A 20,733-nucleotide genomic window follows, 5' to 3' on the forward strand; every position below is an offset into this window, starting at 1 on the left:
GAGAGAGAAACCGGGGAATTATAGACCGGTTAGCCTAACGTCGGTGGTGGGGAAACTGCTGGAGTCAGTTATCAAGGATGTGATAACAGCACATTTGGAAAGCAGTGAAATGATCGGACAAAGTCAGCATGGATTTGTGAAAGGAAAATCATGTCTGACGAATCTCATAGAATTTTTTGAGGATGTAACTGGTAGAGTGGATAGGGGAGAACCAGTGGATGTGGTATATTTGGATTTTCAAAAGGCTTTTGACAAGGTCCCACACAGGAGATTAGTGTGCAAACTTAAAGCACATGGTATTGGGGGTAAGGTATTGGTGTGGGTGGAGAATTGGTTAGCAGACAGGAAGCAAAGAGTGGGAATAAACGGGACCTTTTCAGAATGGCAGGCGGTGACTAGTGGGGTACCGCAAGGCTCAGTGCTGGGACCCCAGTTGTTTACAATATATATTAATGACTTGGATGAGGGAATTAAATGCAGCATCTCCAAGTTTGCGGATGACACGAAGCTGGGTGGCAGTGTTAGCTGTGAGGAGGATGCCAAGAGGATGCAGGGTGACTTGGATAGGTTGGGTGAGTGGGCAAATTCATGGCAGATGCAATTTAATGTGGATAAATGTGAAGTTGTCCACTTTGGTGGCAAAAATAGGAAAACAGATTATTATCTGAATGGTGGCCGATTAGGAAAAGGGGAAGTGCAACGAGACCTGGGTGTCATTATACACCAGTCATTGAAAGTGGGCATGCAGGTACAGCAGGCGGTGAAAAAGGCGAATGGTATGCTGGCATTTATAGCGAGAGGATTCGAGTACAGGAGCAGGGAGGTACTACTGCAGTTGTACAAGGCCTTGGTGAGACCACACCTGGAGTATTGTGTGCAGTTTTGGTCCCCTAATCTGAGGAAAGACATCCTTGCCATAGAGGGAGTACAAAGAAGGTTCACCAGATTGATTCCTGGGATGGCAGGACTTTCATATGAAGAAAGACTGGATGAACTGGGCGTGTACTCGTTGGAATTTAGAAGATTGAGGGGGGATCTGATTGAAACGTATAAGATCCTAAAGGGATTGGACAGGCTAGATGCAGGAAGATTGTTCCCGATGTTGGGGAAGTCCAGAACGAGGGGCCACAGTTTGAGGATAGAGGGGAAGCCTTTTAGGACCGAGATTAGGAAAAACTTCTTCACACAGAGAGTGGTGAATCTGTGGAATTCTCTGCCACAGGAAACAGTTGAGGCCAGTTCATTGGCTATATTTAAGAGGGAGTTAGATATGGCTCTTGTGGCTACGGGGATCAGGGGGTATGGAGGGAAGGCTGGGGCGGGGTTCTGAGTTGGATGATCAGCCATGATCATAATAAATGGCGGTGCAGGCTCGAAGGGCCGAATGGCCTACTCCTGCACCTATTTTCAATGTTTCTATGTTTCTATGTTTAAGATATGTGGAGGGGCATGTAATTTTGAGGCAATCTACCTGCATATTGAAATCTCCCATGACGATGGTGACGATTGCCCTTTTGGTATGCATTTTCTATTTCCTGTTGTAAATTATACACACCTTTATTACTGTTGTGAGGTCTGTATATATCTCCCTTGAGGATCATTTTACCCTTGCAATTTTAGCTCTACCCACAATGATTCCTCATTATTTTGTAAAGCTATTGAGTTGCCCCTCAGCCTATTCAATCTCTCCTTATTGCTACAGCCGGGCAGCATCCCAGTGAAATTTTCCTGCAATCTGTCCTGTTGCATGGCATCCAAATCTGTACCTAAGTACAATGTTTTGTAGAACTGTAACAAGTCTTAACTCTTGTACTGAATGCCTCAGCAATGAAGTATGAACATCAATTGTCTTTTTCATTTCCTATCCGTGTTGACACTCCTGTCAAGCTGTGAACTTGCACCGTGGTTTCTCTCCATTCATCAACACTCTCGCGGTCTCTGCCATTTACTCTGCATGAACTAACAGAACTTGACCATCCGAAGTGCATCACCTCCATGCAACTTTCCATGTCCCTCTGTAGTTTCAAACAACCATCTTCATTACTATTGATACCACCACAACAAGCTCCCAGCACCAACCCCTTACAGTGCACCACTTCTTACAGAATTCCACTCAGAAAAATAGCTGCCACTGTGCACTCTGCCTCCTGTCTCCAAACCAACTTTGGAGCCTGGTGCCCTTAGTTCTGGGGATGCAGTCAATATGAGTTGAATATATTCCCAAACATTTAGAAGATTAAGGCAGAAGTTTGTTAGGGGTGAAATGCACCATTGCCATGAGAAAGACTGAGGGAATGGTTGGGGAAGTGATAGTGCCATACTTGCCACCAGTCTTTGCAGAGATTGTTTCAGTACAGCCTCTAGCCTCTGATTAGTATGATGGCTTGCATTTTATCATGACACAAATTTTGTTAATTAATTTCTGTTGGTAGCCAAATTTGCAGAGGTGTTCCATATTTCCTTCCTGATTGCTCGAGCAAAGGTTTTAGTGAGTGTACGAAATATATAGTATGCAAAATAAAAAGCCATGTTGCAATTTCTAGTGAATATATACAACGTGATATCAGTGCTTGTAAGTTTTTGTTTTGCTGATTAAGAGCAAAGTGAAGGGGAAAGGACTAGACAGATTGGATTATTCCAGCTTCTTGCACAATTGGACTGTTTCCACATTGGCTGGCTGCTAATGATGCAACTGCATTGATGTTGCAGAACTAAAGATGGGGTCATTCTGGAGGACAGTTTTGAGTCTCACAGCCAAGATACTGTCAAGCCTTTATCCTGTGCTGTCACAACAGGTTGTCTTGTAGGGTGAAATGAATTGATTGAAGACTGATTTCAGTGGTGAGGAGTTGGAGTTGAGGATCAGCAGCTGGATGATTATCTTGATCCTTTGGACTTAAGTTGGCTGCATGTGCTTTGGTTGATTTGTGCTCGCTCAGCCATTGCTGAGCATAGGAATGTGTCTCCTCCAGGTTACTGTTTAATTTTTCACCACAGTATGTGACTGCACGCTTTCATCATATTGGCATTTCGGTTATAAATATGTTGAAGCTGCTCCCAAAATTTCTGTCACAATCAGTTCCAAACATAAGTTATTTAGCAGTTATCATTTCATACAGCAAACTGGAGTGTATTCTTTATGTAAAACTGGGATATTGTACCAAGGCCGTTAACAAGAATAAGCACATCTCAGACAATAATATCCCTGCTGAGATATGGCATGGGGTTATAAGAGTACATTGTCTGGTCACTGTGCAGAAAATGGGAGTGGATAAGCAAAACCCTGCTAGTAAGATAGAACAGTTCGACAGTAAATTAGCATTTACCTACATTAGCATTAAGAGTGAACAAATTGCACAAGTCCTGAATGTATTTGCAGAATAGCAGGTGAATTGTACTGGGTGTCAGATGTGGGAAGTCCAGGAGACTCCCAGCCTCCCGGATGGCCACATCTGCACCAGATGTGTCAAGCTGCAGCTCCTTAGGGACCAGATTAGGGAAATAGAGATGCAGCTCGATGACCTTCGTCTGGTCAGGGAAAGTGAGGAGGTGATAGAGAGGAGCTATAGGCAGGTAGTCACACCGAGGCCTCAGGAGATAGACAAGTGGGTAACAGTCGGGAGAGTGAAGGGCAGGAGTCAGATACCAGAGAGCACCCCTGTGGCTGTCCCCCTTAACAATAAGTACTCCTGTTTGAGTACTGTTGGGGGGAACGGCCTACCTGGGGGAAGCAACAGTGGCCGCGCCTCTGACGCTGTGGCTCAGAAGGGTAGGGAAAGGAAGAAGGCAGCAGTGATAGGGGACTCTATAGTTAGGGGGGTCAGACAGGCGATGCAAGAAAGAAATGCGAATGGTAGTTTGTCTCCCAGGTGCCAGGGTCCGGGATGTTTCTGATCACGTCCACGATATCCTGAAGTGGGAAAGTGAACAGCCAGAGGTCGTTGTACATATTGTTACCAACAACATAGGTAGGAAAAGGGAGGAGGTCCTGAAAACAGACTACAGGGAGTTAGGAAGGAAGTTGAGAAGCAGGACCTCAAAGGTGGTACTGTAATCTCAGGATTACTGCCTGTGCCACGCCACAGTAAGTATAGGAATAAAGTAAGGTGGAGGATAAATGTGTGGCTGAGGGATTGAAGCAGGGGGCAGGGATTCGGATTTCTGGATCATTGGGACCTCTTTTGGAGCAGGAGTGACCTGTACAAAAAGGACAGGTTGCACTTGAATCTGAGGGGGACCAATATCCTGGCAGAGAGATTTGCTAGGGCTATTGTGGAGAGTTTAAACTAGAATTGCTGGGGTGGGGGTGAGAATCGATCTGAAGAGACAGAGGAAGGGGCAGTTGGTTCACATACAGAGGAAGCTTGGAGACAGTGCGAGAGGGAGGATAGGCAGGTGATAGAGAAGGGATACGTTCAGACCGATGGTTTGAGATGTGTATATTTTAATGCAAGAAGCATCATGAACAAAGCAGATGAGCTTAGAGCATGGATCAATACTTGGAGCGATGATGTTGTGGCCATTAGAACTTGGACTTGGATGGCTCAGGGGCAGGAATAGTTCCTTAGAGTGCCACGTTTTAGATGTTTCAGAAAGGACAGGGAGGGAGGCAAAAGAGGTGGGGGTGTGACACTGTTGATCAGACATAGTGTCACGGCTGCAGAAAAGGAGGAGGTCATGGAGGGATTTTCTACTGACTCTCTGTGGATGGAAGTTAGAAACAGGAAGGGGTCAATAACTCTACTGGGTGTTTTTTTTTTTATATAGACCACCCAATAGTAACAGGGTCATCGAGGAGCAGACAGAGAGGCAGATTCTGGAAAGGTGTAATAATAACAGGGTTGTCATGATGGGAGATTTTAATTTCCCAAATATCCATTGGCATCTCACTAGAGCAAGAGATATAGATGGGGAGGAGGTTTCCTGACACAATATATAGATAAGCCTACAATAGGAGAGGCTGTACTTGATCTGGTATTGGAAAATGAACCTGGTCAGGTGTCAGATCTCTCAGTGGGAGACCATTTTGGAGATGGTGATCACAATTCTATCTCCTTTACCATAGCATTGGAGAGGGATAGGAACAGACAAGTTAGGAGAGCATTTAATTCAAGTAAGGGGAAATATGAAGCTATCAGGCAGGAACTTGGAAGCATAAATTGGGAACACATGTTCTCAGGGAACTAATATGGCAGAAATGTGGCAAATATTCAAGGGATATTTGAGTGGAGTCCTGCAAAGGAATGTTCCAATAAGACAGGGAAAGAATGGTAGGGTACAGGAACTGTGGTGTACAATGGCTGTCGTAAATCTAATCAAGAAGAAGAGAAGAGCTTATGAGAGGTTCAAAAGACTAGGTAATTGGATATTGAACTTTTTACTGTTGGACTTCAGCCACATTCTGCCGTGATACAACACTTGGCGGCACAGGAGGTCGTTCCTGCCTGTGGCCATCGAACGTGCAGCTCCTCCCGTGGAGGGTCAGACACCCTGAGCCAATAGACTGGTCCTGGCTTACTTTCCATCTGGCATAGTTTGCATTTTGTTGTTTGATTGCTGGGGTTTTTTGTATTGCTATATTTACGCTCTATTCTTGGTTGGTGTGGCTGTAACAAAAACAAATTTCCCTCGGGATTAATAAAGTATATCTATCTATCTAATGATAGAGATCTAGAAGATTATAAGGCTAGCAGGAAGGAGTTTAAGAATGAAATTAGGAGAGCCAGAAGGGGCCAGAAAGCCTTGGAGAGCAGGATTAAAGAAAACCCCAAGGCATTCTAGTAGTATGTGAAGAGCAAGATGATAAGACGTGAAAGAATAGGACCAATCAAGTGTGACAGTAGGAAAATGTGTATGGAAATGGAGGAGATAGCTGAGGAACTTAATGAATACTTTGCTTTAGTATTCACTATGGAAAAGGATCTTGGCGATTGTAGGGATGAGTTAGAGCAGATTGAAAAGCTTAAGCATATAGACATTAAGAGAGAGGATGTGCTGGAGCTTTTGGAAAGCATCAAGTTGGATAAGTCTCCAGGACCGGACGAGATGTACCCCAGGCTACTGTGAGAGGTGAGGGAAGAGATTGCTGAACCTCTGGCAATGATCTTTGCATCATCAATGTGGACAGGAGAGGTGCCAGAGGATTGGAGGGCTGCAGAATTTTTTCCCTTATTCAAGAAAGGGAGTAGAGATAGCCCAGGAAATTATACACCAGTGAGTCTTATTTCAGTGGTTGGTAAGTTGATGGAGAAGATCCTGAGAGGCAGGATTTATGAACATTTGGAGGGGCATAATATGGTTAGGAATAGTCAGCATGGCTTTGTCAAATACAGTTTGTGCCTTATGAGCCGGATTGAATTTTTTGAGGATGTGACTAAACATGTTGATGAAGGTAGAGCAGTAGATGTAGTGTATATGGAGTTCAGCAAGCATTTGATAAGATACCCCATGCAAGGCTTATTGAGAAAGTAAAGAGGCATGGGATCCAAGGGGACCTTGCTTTGTGGATACAGAATTGGCTTACCCACAGAAGGCAAAGCATGGTTGTAGATGGGTCATATTCTGCATGGAGGTCAGTGACTAGTGGTGTGCCTCAGGGATCTGTTCTGGGACCCTTTCTCTCTGTGATTTTTTTTGTAAATGACCTGGATGAGGAAGTGGAGGGATGGGTTAGTAAACTTTGCTGATGACACAAAGGTTGGGGGTATTGTGGATAGTGTGGAGGGCTGTCAGAGGATACTGCGGGACATTGATAGAAATAAAACTGAGCTGACAAGTGGCAGATGGAGTTCAACCCAGATAAGCGTGAGGTGGTTCATTTTGGTAGGTCAAGTATGATGGCAGAATATAGTAAGACTCTTGGCAGTGTGGAGGATCAGAGGGATCTTGGGGTCTGAGTCCATAGGACACTCAAAGCTGCTGTGCAGGTTGACTGTGGTTAAGAAGGCATGCGGTGCATTGGCCTTCATCAACCGTGGGATTGAGTTTAAGAGTTGAGAGGTAATGTTGCAGCTATATAGGACCCTGGTCAGACCCCACTTGGAGTACTGTGCTCAGTTCTGGTCACCTCACTACAGGAAGGATGTGGAAACTATAGAAAAGGTGCAGAGGAGATTTACAAGAGTATTGCCTGGATTGGGGAGCATGCCTTATGAGAATAGGTTGCGTGAATTTGGCCTTTTCTCCTTGGAGCGATGGAGGATGAGAAGTGACCTGATAGAGGTGTATAAGATGATGAGAGGCATTGATTGTGTGGATAGTCAGAGACTTTTTCCCTGGACTGAAATGGCTTTCATGACAGGGCACAGTTTTGAGATGCTTGGAAGTAAGTACAGAGGAGATGTCAGGGCTAATTTATTTATTTAGTTTTTTACACAGTGAGTGGGGAGTGCATGGAATGGGCTGTGGATGATGGTGGTGGAGGCAGATATGATAGGGTCTTTTAAGAGACTCCTGGATAGATACATGGAGCTTAGAAAAATAGAGAGCTATGGGTAACCCTAGGTAATTTCTAAAGTAAGTACATGTTTGCCAAAGGGCCTGTATTGTGCTGTAGTTTTCTTATGTCTATGTTTTATATGTGGTGTGGCTGGCCTCAGAGTCCAGAAGTAGAAAATATTGACTCTGAGGCCTTTTGCTGTGCTGTGTAATCCTTTAACTCTTCAGTTTGGCCCAGGAATTACAGTTCATTCCACTGTAGATTTTACAGCTGTGAGGAAGATGGGACTGGATTCCTTTGCAATGTGAAAAAAATTTAACTGACAAAATTTAAAATGGTGTAGTTTGTCTTAATTTATTGATACTTGAAAATGTCAGGTAGGGAAAATGGTAGATGTAATCATATTATTTCAGTTTATAATTTTTCCGTACAAGTTGTCCATCATGAAGTATTGCTGCATTTTCTAAATTATAGAGCCGTCAAGGAATTGTCGGCATGATATCCTCTCAGCTAATCAGCTTGACTTACCAGTCATGCTTCCATTGTTCACAGACCAAAGCAGCATCCCAACAAGCTGGGGTTAGGGTGAAGTATTAATAGTAGAGAAACCCACCAAGATCTGGACTTGGTTGTTACTTTGTATTGGGATATCTGTATTTATCAACATGGGTAGGCTCAGCTAATCTAGTAATGAGGGTGAACAATAAACATAGATCAGAAAGTGCTATAGCACTGAAACAGACGTTTTGGCCCATCTAGTCTATGCTGAACTGTTATTCTGCATAGTCCCATTGCCCTGCACCCGGACCATCGCCCTCCCTCCTCCTCCCTGCCATGCATTTATCTGAACTTCTCTTGAACATTGCAATCAAACCCACATTTACATCTTTCCTGGTAGTTTGTTTCACACTCGCACCACCCTGAGTGAATAGGTTCTTCCTCAATTTTCCCTTAACTTTCACCTTTCACCCTTAACCTAGACCTCTAGTTCTAGTCTCACCCATCTTCAATGGAAAAAACCTGCTTATATTTATTCTATCTATAACCCTCAATTTTGTCTACCTCTATCAAGTATCTTCCATGTTCCAGGGAGTAAGGTCCAAACCTATTCATCCTTTCCCTATAACCCAGGTCCTCAACTCCCAACAAAATCTGAGGAAAATGTTCTTTGTACTCTTTAAATCTTATTGATATCTTTCCTGTAGGTAGATGGCTAGGACCTACACACTGGTAAGTGAATTTCTCAGATTTCATATTTTAAGGCAGTGTACCCAAATGTAATCACTTTCTTGAGTAGTACTTTCCAATTGTGTCCAAAAGCAATCACTGACTGGGAGTACTGGCCAATAAAATTTTGTGCAAGATCTAATAATCTATATTAGTAGGGAGGAAAAGTCATGTTTCCCTACATTCTTTATATTTGAAATATTCTTCTGCTGTAAGCTCTTTTTAACTTTTTTAAAATTTTCGACCAGTGAGCATCAGAAGCAAGGTCAGGAGAGGGAAAAGAAATGCAGAGTACCCCGTGGCCATTCTCCTCAAGAGTAAGTACACCACTTTGGAGTGTGTGAGAGTGTGTGTGGTTTGAACGACCCAGCGGGTGCAGCCCGAGCAACCGGATCTTTGGCGCTGAGTCTAGCGCTGTGGCTCAGTAAGGAAGGGGGGAGGGGGAAGAAGAGGATTACAGCAGAGACAGGGGATTCCATAGTTATTGTGGACATGTAAAAGACACACAGAAGGTATGTGCCTCCCAGGTGCCAGGGTCAGGGACATCTCAGATCAGGTCCGTGGCATTTGAAAGGGAGAGCGTGAGCAGCCAGAATTCTTGGTACATTTCGCACCTATGACATGGGTAGGAAAAGTGAAGAGAATATTCAGGGAGTTAGATAGAAAGCTGAAAAGCAAGACCTAGTAACCTTGGGATTGCTGTCTGTGTCACACATAGTGAGGGTAAGGATAGGATGATTTAGCAGATGAATGAGAGGCTGAGGAGGCAGGCTTCATATTTCTAGATCTCTTCTGAGGAAGGTACGACCAGTTCAAAAGGGATGGATTACACTTGAATCCGAATGGGATCAATATGCTTGCAGGCAGGTTTGCTAGAGCTGTTGGAGGGGTTTAAATTAAGTTGGCAGGGGGTTGAGAACCGGAGTGATTGTGCTGAGAATGGGCAGTTTGCAGTAAGACTGTCAGGAAGGACAGGCAGATAATAGGCAAAAATTCCACTCAATAGGATGAGTTGCAGTATAATCTGGGGACAAAGTCAAAGGGTGACAGATACAGGACTGAAGGTGTTATATTCCACTGCATGCAGTATACGGATTAAGGTAGATGACCTTGTAGTGCAGTTAGAGATTGTGGGCATCACTGAGTCATGACTAAAAGAATATTATAGCTGGGAGCTTAACATCCAAGGATAAACATTGTTTCAGAAGGATAGGCAGGTAGCCAGAGGGCATGGTGTGGTTCTGTTGGTACAAAATGAAATCAAATCATAAAAAGAGATAACATAAGATGAGAAGATGTAGAATCCTTGTGGGTGGAGTTTTTAAAAAACTGCAAAGATAACAAGATCCTGATGAGAGTTGTATACAGGACCACGAACAGTAGCCAGGATTTGGGCTACAAATTACGACAGGAGATAGAAAACCCATGTCAAAACAGCAACGTTACAATAGTTATGGGGGATTACAATCTGCAGGTAGATTGGGAAAGTCACATTGGTATTGGATCCCAAGAAAGAGAATTTGTAGAATACCTATGAGATGGCTTTTAGAGCAGCTTGTGATTGAGCCTGTACGGGGAAAGACTATTCTGGATTGGGTGTTGTGTAATGAACTGGATTTGATTAGGGAGCTTAAGGTAAAGGAATCCTTAGGAGGCAGTGATCATAATATGTTAAGACTTCATCCTGCAACTTGAGAGGGAGAAGTCAAAAAGTCAGATGCATCAGTATTACAGTGGAGTAAAGGGAATTACAGAAGCATGAGGGGGAACGAGCCAATGTTGATTGGAAGGCGGCATTTGCAGAGATGATGGTAGAACAGCAATGGCTGCAACTTCTGGGAGCAATTCAGAAGGTGCAGGATATATCCATCCCAAAGAAGTCTAATGAAGACAGGAAGATGGAATTATGGCTAACAAGGCAAGTCAGAAACAACATGGGTGGGCAGAAGAAATGAAATTATAGGCCAGTTAGCCTGACTTCAGGGGTTGGGAAGATGTTGGAGTCGATTGTTAAGGAAAAGGTCTCGGGGTACTTGGAAGCATGTGATAAAATAGGCCAAAGTCAGCATGATTTCCTTAAGCCGAAATCTTGCCTGACAGATCTGTTGTAATTCTATGAGAAAATAACAAGCAGAATAGACAAAGGAGAATCGGTGCATGTTATGTACTTGGATTTTCAGAAGGCCTTTGACAAGGTGCCATACATGAAGGTGCTTAACAAGAAAAATAGCCTATGGTATTACAGGAAGGATGCTAGCATGGACACAGCAGTGGCTAATTGGTTGGAGGCAAAAAGTGGAAATAAAAGGACCCTTTTCGGGTTTGAATTTCCATAAGGGACAGTGTTGGGACTGCATCTTTTTACATTACATGTTAATGATTTGGATGACAGAATTGATGGCTTCATGGCCAAATCTGGCAATGATACAAAGATAGGTGGAGGGGCAGGTAGTACTGAGGAAGCAGGGAGTCTGCAGAAGGACTTAGTCAAACTAGGAGAATGGGAAAAGAAGTGGCAGTTGGAATATAGTGTCAAGAAATGTATGGTCATGCACTTCAGAAGAAGAAATAAAGGCTCAGACTATTTTCTAAATGGAGAGAAAATTCAAACATCCAAGATGCGGAGGGACTTGGAAGACCTCTTGCAGGATTCCCTGAAGGTTAAGTTACAGGTTGAATTAGTGGTGAGGAAGGTAAATGCATTCTTTTTGAGAGGACTAGAATATAAAAGCAAGGGTGTAATGCTGAGGCTTGAAGGGCACTGCTGGGGCCTCACTTGGAGTATTGTGAGTAGTTTTGGGCCCCTTATCTAAGAAAGGATATGCTGCCATTGGAGGTGGCTCAGAGGAGATTCATGACAATGATTCTGGGAATTAACAGGTTATTGCATGAAAAGCGTATGATGGCTCTGGTCGTGTACTTGCTGGAATTTATAAAAATGAGGGGGGATCGAACTGAAACCTATCAAACGTTGCAAGGCCTAGATATAGTGACCTGGAGAGGATGTTTCCTACATTGGGGAGTCTAGGACCAGAGGGCACAGCCTCAGAACAGATGGCCACTGAGAACAGAGATGAAAAGGAATTTCTTTAGCTAGAGGGTGGTGAATCTGTGGAATTCACTGCCACAGGGGGCTGTTGAGGCCAGGTTTGTGAGTTGGTTTTGGTGCACATTTTATACTAATGCAAAATATAGATGGTCGTCTTCCCCTTCATTTATCCCAGCTACTGCACAGCTTGAAAGCAAATAGACAGAAACAATATATCATCAAATAAAGTGAATCTAATTTCTGAGTGTAGTTCCAGATTGAAAGCAGGAATGAGCCATGAGCAATGCAACACAGTTACAGGCCCTAAAAGCCTACCCATGCTGGCCACTCAACTGGTCCCAATTTCCTGCATCTGGCCCATATGCCTCCAAACTTTACTCCCACCATTTCCTATCCAAGTGTTTCTTGAATGATATTACTGTACGTGCCTCAACCACTTCTTCTGTCAGTTTGCTCCACATACAAAGAGAATACAGAATACTAACTCACTGGAGAAAAAGTTGCCCATCATTCATCTCTTTTCCAAGGAATAAAGAACTAAACCTCTCACTATAACTCAGGTCTTCTACTCCTGGCAACGTCCTGGTAAATCTTTTCTAGACTCTTTCCAATTTAGTACAATATTTCTTGGTGTTTGCTTGGAACAGATCTTTACGACTCACTATTTAGGTCACCAACTTCCTTCAGGGAATGAAGTCTGCAGACCTTATCGCTCATGATAAGGTTCACACAGATTTTAACTCAGTGATTCACTGCGTCACATTTTGATCTGCTAAATAGAGCAAACTCATTTAGTAGACAACATCAATCTCCAAAACATCTCGGGATGAAGAGCCAGCAAGGACGATTGTCAACAGTCAGCAATTTTTTTTGAGTGTAAGAATAGTAATTAACTTACCTGAAGAACAAATTACCTGCAAATCTTTAAAGTACACAAGCTTAGGAAATTTGCTGTATAAAAAGTAGAGATCAATGTATCATGCTGTCCTGCTATGCTAAAAACCATTAAAGAGGAGAGTGTGATTCTGTGTAAAGTAAGACAGGTCTCTGCAGCCATTACATTTAATTTCCATCTGCTCCCTTGGTCACTGTTTCTCAGTCTTTTCACAATGAACTATTAAGCAGCTCGGCTGACACTCAAGTTATGAAGCTCAAGCTCGTTATTATTAAAATTGTGTACATGAAGTTGTTTAACTTCAGGAATTCAATTCAGAAAAAAAAAATCAGCTTTATTTGTCACATGTATAATTAAAACATATACAGTGAAATGTGTCATTTGCATTACATCATATCCGTGAGGATTATGCTGGCAACCCACAAATGTTAGCCCATTGCCGATGCCGATATAGCAAGCTCACAACTCACCAACAATAACAAATCCATTCTTGGAACACAGGAGGAAACTGGAGCACCTGGAGAAAAACCATGTGGTCACAGGGAGAATGTACAAACTCCTTACAGACACCAGCTGGAATTGAACCCCGATCTTACAGCTGGTTCGGTAAAGCATTGTGCTAACTGCCATGCTACCATGTAGCTTGACTATGGAATTAATTAGTTTGACTTTAGAATTTAAGGTGGCATAATTGTAGAAATTATAATTAAATTCCATTGGTAAACAAGTGTTCCAAACCGAACTAGGCCAGATTCTTACATAAACTTACCAAGGCTACATTTCACTCCTACACCAATTCACAAACACTTCTTTGGCCAAGTAAAAAAAAAAATTAAAATAAATATCTCTCCATAAGTGTTTTTATGTTCAGTGCTGGTGGAAGAAATGGGCCTGCATAACACATTCCTTGATATACCCAAAGATAAACTAAACAGTAAATCTTAATCATTGTTGTAGAAGCAACATCTTATCCAACTTAAAGATAAGTTATACAGAAGGATTACTTTCACAATAATGCTTACTTCATAAAATCACTTCAGGATTTACATTTTGGTACGAGGCAAGTCATCGCTCAGCAACCCAGGACCTAGAATTCAGTGAATAACTTCCCAAATAAATTAATTTCCATAACATTCACCATGAAGCAGGCAAGCTTTTGTTTTGAATCTCTTTTTTATTTATAATTTTATATTAATGAAGCCAAAAACAAAATAAACTTGTAAACACCTGGAAACCATGGTTAACTACAAGGTTCAAGTGCAACAGTTCAAACACAAAAAAAAACAGCAAACCAAAACCCTACATTTATAATAAAATGATAACTAAAGTGAAATATTGTGTATTGCCCTTCAGTTTAAAACTAAAAATGACGCAACTGAGCTTGGAAATCTGTCTATTGATCCCCAATTTCCCCCATCTGTATTCCTATCAAACATGAGGGGGAGCTACTTGGCTAAACTTAGAAGATGCAAAACAGAAACTGAACATAACCATAAATCAGTATTGAACAGATGGACAAACCAAAGTTGCTACTTGCATTCATGTACAACACACCAACCTTAAACAATATTTACAAAAAGTGTGTACACACTCTGAAGTGACCATCTTTAAATGGAACATCAGCTTGACTTTCTTCTTGCTACCTGATCAGGAACATTTCTCAGATGTACAAGGATGAGAAGCAACAAGAGCTGAACATTAAAATGTGCCAGAGGAAGGCCCCCATATGCTACTGAATCAGGCCTGACTGCAGTGCGTAACTTGCATGCTATTTTGCTTCCCAGCAGCACTGGCTTTGACTACTTCTCTAAAACTGAGGCTAGTCTGCGAGATTAACTGATTATAGAACTGCTTAACAAGGGGGATAAAGAATCTTCCCACAGATTTGAATGCAAGCCAAAATATTGTTATAAGCTGCAGTTTAAGTTTTTTTTTAAAATACAATTATGGAGCTTGCAGATAGAATGTGATAAATAAAGAAAAAATCCTGTTGTGTATAACTGGTCCAAGTCGAATAATGAAGAGGTACTTGACTGGTTGCCAGAGCAGCATGATAGCTCCAGTATTCCAAGATTATGACCATACAAATTTAAACCTCTGTATTCCTGGGTTAAAACCAAGACTCATCTATTCCATTTCATTCCTACTCGGTAGGGGAGAAGCAGTAAACAGCATGTTTGCCAGCATGCCACTTCAAAGTTAAAAGTCATTTTTTTTTATAACATATCATAATATATTAAAAATGGCAGTACCACCATTCTGCACAACATCTTCCCATGTCAAACGTGGTTCTTTCCTAGAAGTAAACACCGCATTTAGAGTGTGAAATTAAATTCCACACTTAATCCTGCACAGTTAGGTCCCACAGTCTTCATGATTGCATGTCTTTCCTTTGTCGTGGCTCATCTTTCCTTGACGTGGTTCTGTGATGCTGCGTGGCTGTAAAGGATTTCAGTCAGGTCATCCATGACAACAGTTTCCTTGGGATCTACCAAATTGAATTCCCTTATAAATAACATGAAATGCATATACAGTGCGTTTAAATGTCCATGCAGGTCCAACGCAACAGTTTCCTTGAAATGAGCCCAGTAGATGTGAGTCAGTACATGAAAAAGATACCTGCAGATCTTTTTTACTAAAGACTCAAAGGAATTTGGAAATTCTTTGCCTGCAATTAGAAAGAACAACACAAGTTTAAAAATAGTATATTTAAACTAGACTTCCTCAGAAACAGAAAAAAAAGTGAAGCAAACACAAAGAACATATCTAAACTTCCTTCACTTAATCAATAAATACTTATTGAGTTAAGTACTGTACTAAATGAGCCAATCCCTGCATGAAAGTGCAAGTACTATAACTGCCCGTGGTGGTACAAGAATGAAGAAAATCAACCACAGTTGTCACCATTCTTCCAGTGGTGAAGTGGCTTTTAATGACATATGATGGATAGGGACAGATGTTTGGCAAAGCCAATTTGTTATTGCTCTAACTCTCTTTCGTGCTTTCACCAAGTGTTTTGTCTTCCTGTCTGTGACTTGTTAATCAAAAGAAAGCAGTCAGAGCAGATAGGAGAGGAAGCTCACTAATTACTCTAACAAATCCCAGTCCTTTTCTTGGAATTCGATCTTCCTGATAAGCACAACAAACAAATTCAAAAAACTTTAGAGATCCTAAACTTTACATTCCATCACTTTCAGGCACAGGAAACATATTTTTGCTGAATCATATGACAAATACTGCAGATGCTCATTGACCAAAATTCAAGATATAACAATTAATAAAATTAGCAAAGGTGAATTTATTAACCTATAGTATAGGTTTAATCTAATGTAAATTTTTATGCACAAAATTTAAGTTGTATTCATAAATAACTTCTGCTATGCACTTCACCAAGAATAATTTAAATATTTAGAAATAGTCATTTCGGTACAGGATTGTGCATTCCCAAAGCTCTTTTGGGAGTCAAATATGGCACCAATCAAATTATCAAATTCCAGAATTAAAAATACATTAGATAGGATATTTATTTTCTCCTTACAGTGCAGAAATATATTCTACAACCAATGGTTGTATTGCCACTTACACAAAATGTGTATGCTGTTGCTTCTGAAATACAAGAACTAAATTGAACACAAAATGTAAACATATATTTGGTTCAAAATCTAATTGAAAATGTGATTCTTTTAGGTTTAAAAAAAGATAAAGATAATTGACCTGTTTGTCACACTTCATTTTTACTGATTAAGATTACCTGCCAACAGAGGGAGAAACACCAGTACACGGTACCAAACTTATACCTACCTTTTCAACTTCAATTGATGTTCAGCACCCCAATCTCTCTCCTTATGCTCATATTGCAGGGGTCCCCAACCTTTTTTGCACCACGGACCGGTTTAATACTGACAATATTCTTGTGGACCGGCTGATGTGGGGGGGTGGGGGGGGGGGGGGTTGGTGGTGGTGTTCAAGTAGGGTTGCCAACTTTCTCACTCCCAAATAAGGGACAAAAGTAGCAGTTAAATACAGGACACTTGTGTTTACCCCCAAGAAAGACTACCATGACCATGAAGCCTTGCTTGGGCACCTGTGTGCGCATGTGTGACGTGTGCATGCGTGTACGTGCCGATTGTTTTTCTACAAATCGGTTTTGGCTTAATCTTCCCAATTCTGTTAAGTAAAACTACACTGTAGATACATTATTTCTACTTTATATAGGATGTGTATTTATCATATCATTCCCGCTTTTACTATGTGTTAGTGTTATTTTAGGTTTTATGTGTTATTTGGTATGATTTGATACGTTATTTTCAAGTTCAACAGTGCGTGACAGGGAATGAGGAAAGGTGCAGCTGACTCATATCATTTCATATTGCTAAATCATATCATTTCCTCGCAGATGTTGGGGACCACTGCCACATTGGGTCAACAAAACTTACATGAAGTTGCCAAAAATATTTGTATCATTTAGTCTTCAGTGATCTGCCAATTAATTCGACCAAGTATCAATCAACCTGTTTTCCTTGTTCTGCAATAGTGTCATGAAAATTAATCAAACAAAACCTTTTTATAATGCATTCTTTGTTGAAAGGAATGATTGCAACTGGCGTTAAAAAAAATATCTCATGCCCTAATTACTTGTGTCGCTGAAAATCACAAGGCTGGCCAAATATTTTTGGGATTAGCTTCTAAAATATGCCACACAAAATTAAGTCTTGCCATATGGTAGTGAGGAAGGAAAACAAAATAAAAGGAGTGATAAGGCAATCCAATCACGTTTGATAAACCTGGCACAATAGAACTTCAAGAAACAGCAGTGACATTAATTATGGATTGTGCACCTTTCACTTATTTTGGATCAAGGAAACAGTTTAAGATGATTCTTTATACAAGGTATTTAACCCTCTTTCCACTCCTCTTCAACATCTGAATCAGGTTTAATACTGGCATAAGTCATAAAATTTGTTGTTTTGCGGCAACAATATATTGCAAAACAATCATAAACACTATAAATTAAGTAAGTAGTGCAAAGAGAGAGGAAAACAAAATGAGGTATTGTCCATGGGCTCATTGTCCATTTGGAAACTTGACGATAAAGGGGAAGAAACCATTCCTGAAACATTGAGTATATCTTCAGACCCATGTACATCCTCCTTGATGGGAAATAGTGAGAAAGGGGCATGTCTTGGGCGATGGGGGTCCTTAATGATGGATGCCATCTTTTTGAGGAATCTCCTTTTGAAGGTGTCCTGGATGCTGGGGTGGCTAGTGCTCATGATGGAGCTAACTGTGTTTGTAACTTTCTGAAGCTTTTTCTAATCCTGTGCAATGGCCCCTCTATACCAGACAGTGATGCAACCAGTTAGAACTCTCTCCATGGTACATCTGCAGAAATTTGCGAGTGTATATGGTGACATACCAATACTCCTCAAAGTCCTAATGAAGTGTCATGTCTTCTTTGTAATTACATCAATGTGTTGGGCCCAGGATAGATCTTCAAAGATGTTGACACCCAGGAACTTAAAACTGATTTCTTGCCTAATGCATTATCTAGACTATAAATATAACAATAACCATAGTGTTCTATATTGCCTTACCTTTCAATGAAATCAACTAGCCCACACTCCCTGTAACACTGCCTTCTCCCAATTCTATTCCAAGTTATAACAAGTACTCACAATACTTGATCTCAAGCCACCACAGACACCTGTAGTATAATTAAACTCTAATCCTTGCCTGATTCTAATCCCTCAAATTTCTCTCTATCACTCAGTTTTATCTTTCTCTACACATACATTGCTAGGCTTAATTTCATCATTTAACACCATCTCTTCCACACCACTTCCATTTCACATTACTGCAGTTTTATTAATTGCATTTATGGGTCAGTAAAAATTATCCAGATTTATCAAGATCAAAACCATACTGGTTAGTCAGCCACAATCTGACCAAATGCTTGACAACAAATCTTGATTTACCAGTTTAATCCCCAGATGCAAATCAAACTTGACCTGTACATTCCCAGAGATGAACATTGCCTGAGGTGCTCGGTCAAGTCCCCAACCTTCCAAGCTTTCTCACTTCAAAGGTTTGATTCATAAAAATCATACAACACTGGAGACTCGAATTTAGCTTCAACCTCTGCACATAAACTAGCTGTCTGCCAGAGCAAATCATCTCATCTCTTTCTCTAAAACTACAATTTTTTTTTTACAACTTGAAAATATTGATTCAACTTCCTTCTGAAAGCCACAACTGAATGTTCCTCCAATGTCATATATTTCAATGTCAACTTATTGCTACATTAAAAATTTTCCTCATGCCAACTTCATTCGGTAATCAAAAATTTCCCAGAACATTCCTTCCTGCTTTAGTCAACTCCAAATCAAACAAAAACAATTCTAATTCAATTACAATTCTGCCCCTTCTTAACTTTACTAGCTCCTCCTTGACTTTTTGGTTCTCTTATTCAGATCCATACTCTCCACACTCTGTGACCATGTTATCAAGGTTCCATCGTCCCCCTCCTCTCCTGACCCCCAACCCCTCCATTAGCTGGCAGCAAATGCCTCGGAGAAAGAAATTCACCAAGACCATTAGATCTCCACAGTGTATCTGTAGAAATCTGCGAGTGTCTTTGGCGACATACTAATACTCGTCAAACTCTTAAAAAATATATAGCTGCTGCTGTGCCTGCTTTGCAATTGCACTTCAGCTCCTCATGCAAGTCGTGTACCTCAGCTACTCTCATTTGCCTGCATCTGGCCCATAGCCTTGTAAACCTTTCCTATCCATATACTTGTCTGAATGTCTTCAAATAACACCCTTCCTTATTAACTACGTGACCCAAACTGCATGCAATACTCCAAGTGTGGTCTTATCAGTATCATGTACAGCTGTAAAATAATATTCTAACTCTTGTATTCATTGCCCTATCTGATGAGGTTAAGCATCAATCTTCACCACCCCATCTACCTGCGTCACCAGTTTCAGGGCACTATTTACTTATAAACCTAGCTCTGCTCTTTTCTACAGTACGCTCCAGGGCCCTGTGATTTACTGTGTAAATCCCGCCCTGTTTTAATTTCCCAAAAGTTCTTTGCACTTGTAGAAGTTAAATTCCATTTTTCCAGTTGACATTTAGATAAAGCAACACGCACAACACTCTGGATGAACTCAGCAGGTCGGGCAGCATCCGTGGAAACGAACAGTCAACATTTTGGGCTGAGACCCTTCATCAGGACTGAGGGAGGGAGGGAGGGAGGGGGCAGGGGCCCTATAAAGAAGGTGGGGGGAGGGTGGGAAGGAGAAGGCTGGTAGGTTCCAGGTGAAAAACCAGTAAGGGGAAAGATCAAGGGGTGAGGGAGGTGAAGCAGGGAGGTGATAGGCAGGAAAGGTGAAGAAGGAATAGGGGAAAGCACAATAGGTAGTAGAAGGAGATGGAACCATGAGGGAGGTGATAGGTAGCTGGAGGAGGGGGCAGAATGAAACTGAGATGGGGGAAGGGAGGGGGACGGAATTACCGGAAGTTGGAGAATTCAATGCTCATGCCAAGGGGCTGGAGACTACCCAGATGGTATATGAGGTGTTACTCCTCCTTCATCATGGCAGTTAGAGGAGGCCATGTATGGACATATCCAAATGGGAATGCGAAGCAGAGTTGAAGTGGGTGGCAACCGGGAGATCCTGTCTGTTGTGGCGGACAGAGCGGAGGTGCTCGACAAAGCAGTCCCCAATCTGCGTCGTGTCTCACCGATGTAGAGGAGGCCGCACCGGGAGCACCGGATGCGATAGATGACCCCAACAGACTCACAAGTGAAGTGTTGCCTCACCTGGAAGGACTGTTTGGGGCCCTGAATGGTGGTGAGAGAGGAGGTGTTGGGACAGGTGTAGCACTTAAGCTTACAGGGAACGATCCTTTCAGAAATTGGAGAGGGGTAGAGAGGGAAAGATGTGCTTAGTGGTGGGGTCCTGTTGAAGGTGGCAGAAGTTGCGGATGATAATGTACTGGATCCGGAAGCTGATGGGGTGGTAGGTGAGGACCGAAGTGCGGGAAATGGAGGAGATGTGGGTGAGGGCATCGCTGATGACGACAGAAGGGAAAGCACAATCCTTAAAGAAAGAGGA

General features: G+C 41.8%; 1 protein-coding gene across 6 annotated transcripts in view; it reads right to left on the reverse strand.

Moving 5' to 3' along the window:
- Positions 1-14,548: 14,548 nt before the first annotated feature.
- The window catches only part of LOC140205228 (MOB kinase activator 2), a 207,791-nt gene continuing 201,606 nt past the window's right edge, over positions 14,549-20,733 (reverse strand). For all 6 annotated transcript variants that reach the window (XM_072272650.1, XM_072272647.1, XM_072272648.1 and 3 more), the window contains one exon: positions 14,549-15,277. In XM_072272650.1, the coding sequence (XP_072128751.1) occupies positions 15,012-15,277 (266 nt within the window). In that variant the 3' untranslated portion in view covers positions 14,549-15,011. The remainder of the gene's footprint in view (positions 15,278-20,733) is intronic.

The sequence above is a fragment of the Mobula birostris genome, chromosome 11 (assembly GCF_030028105.1).
Source record: "Mobula birostris isolate sMobBir1 chromosome 11, sMobBir1.hap1, whole genome shotgun sequence".
Taxonomy (NCBI): domain Eukaryota; kingdom Metazoa; phylum Chordata; class Chondrichthyes; order Myliobatiformes; family Myliobatidae; genus Mobula; species Mobula birostris.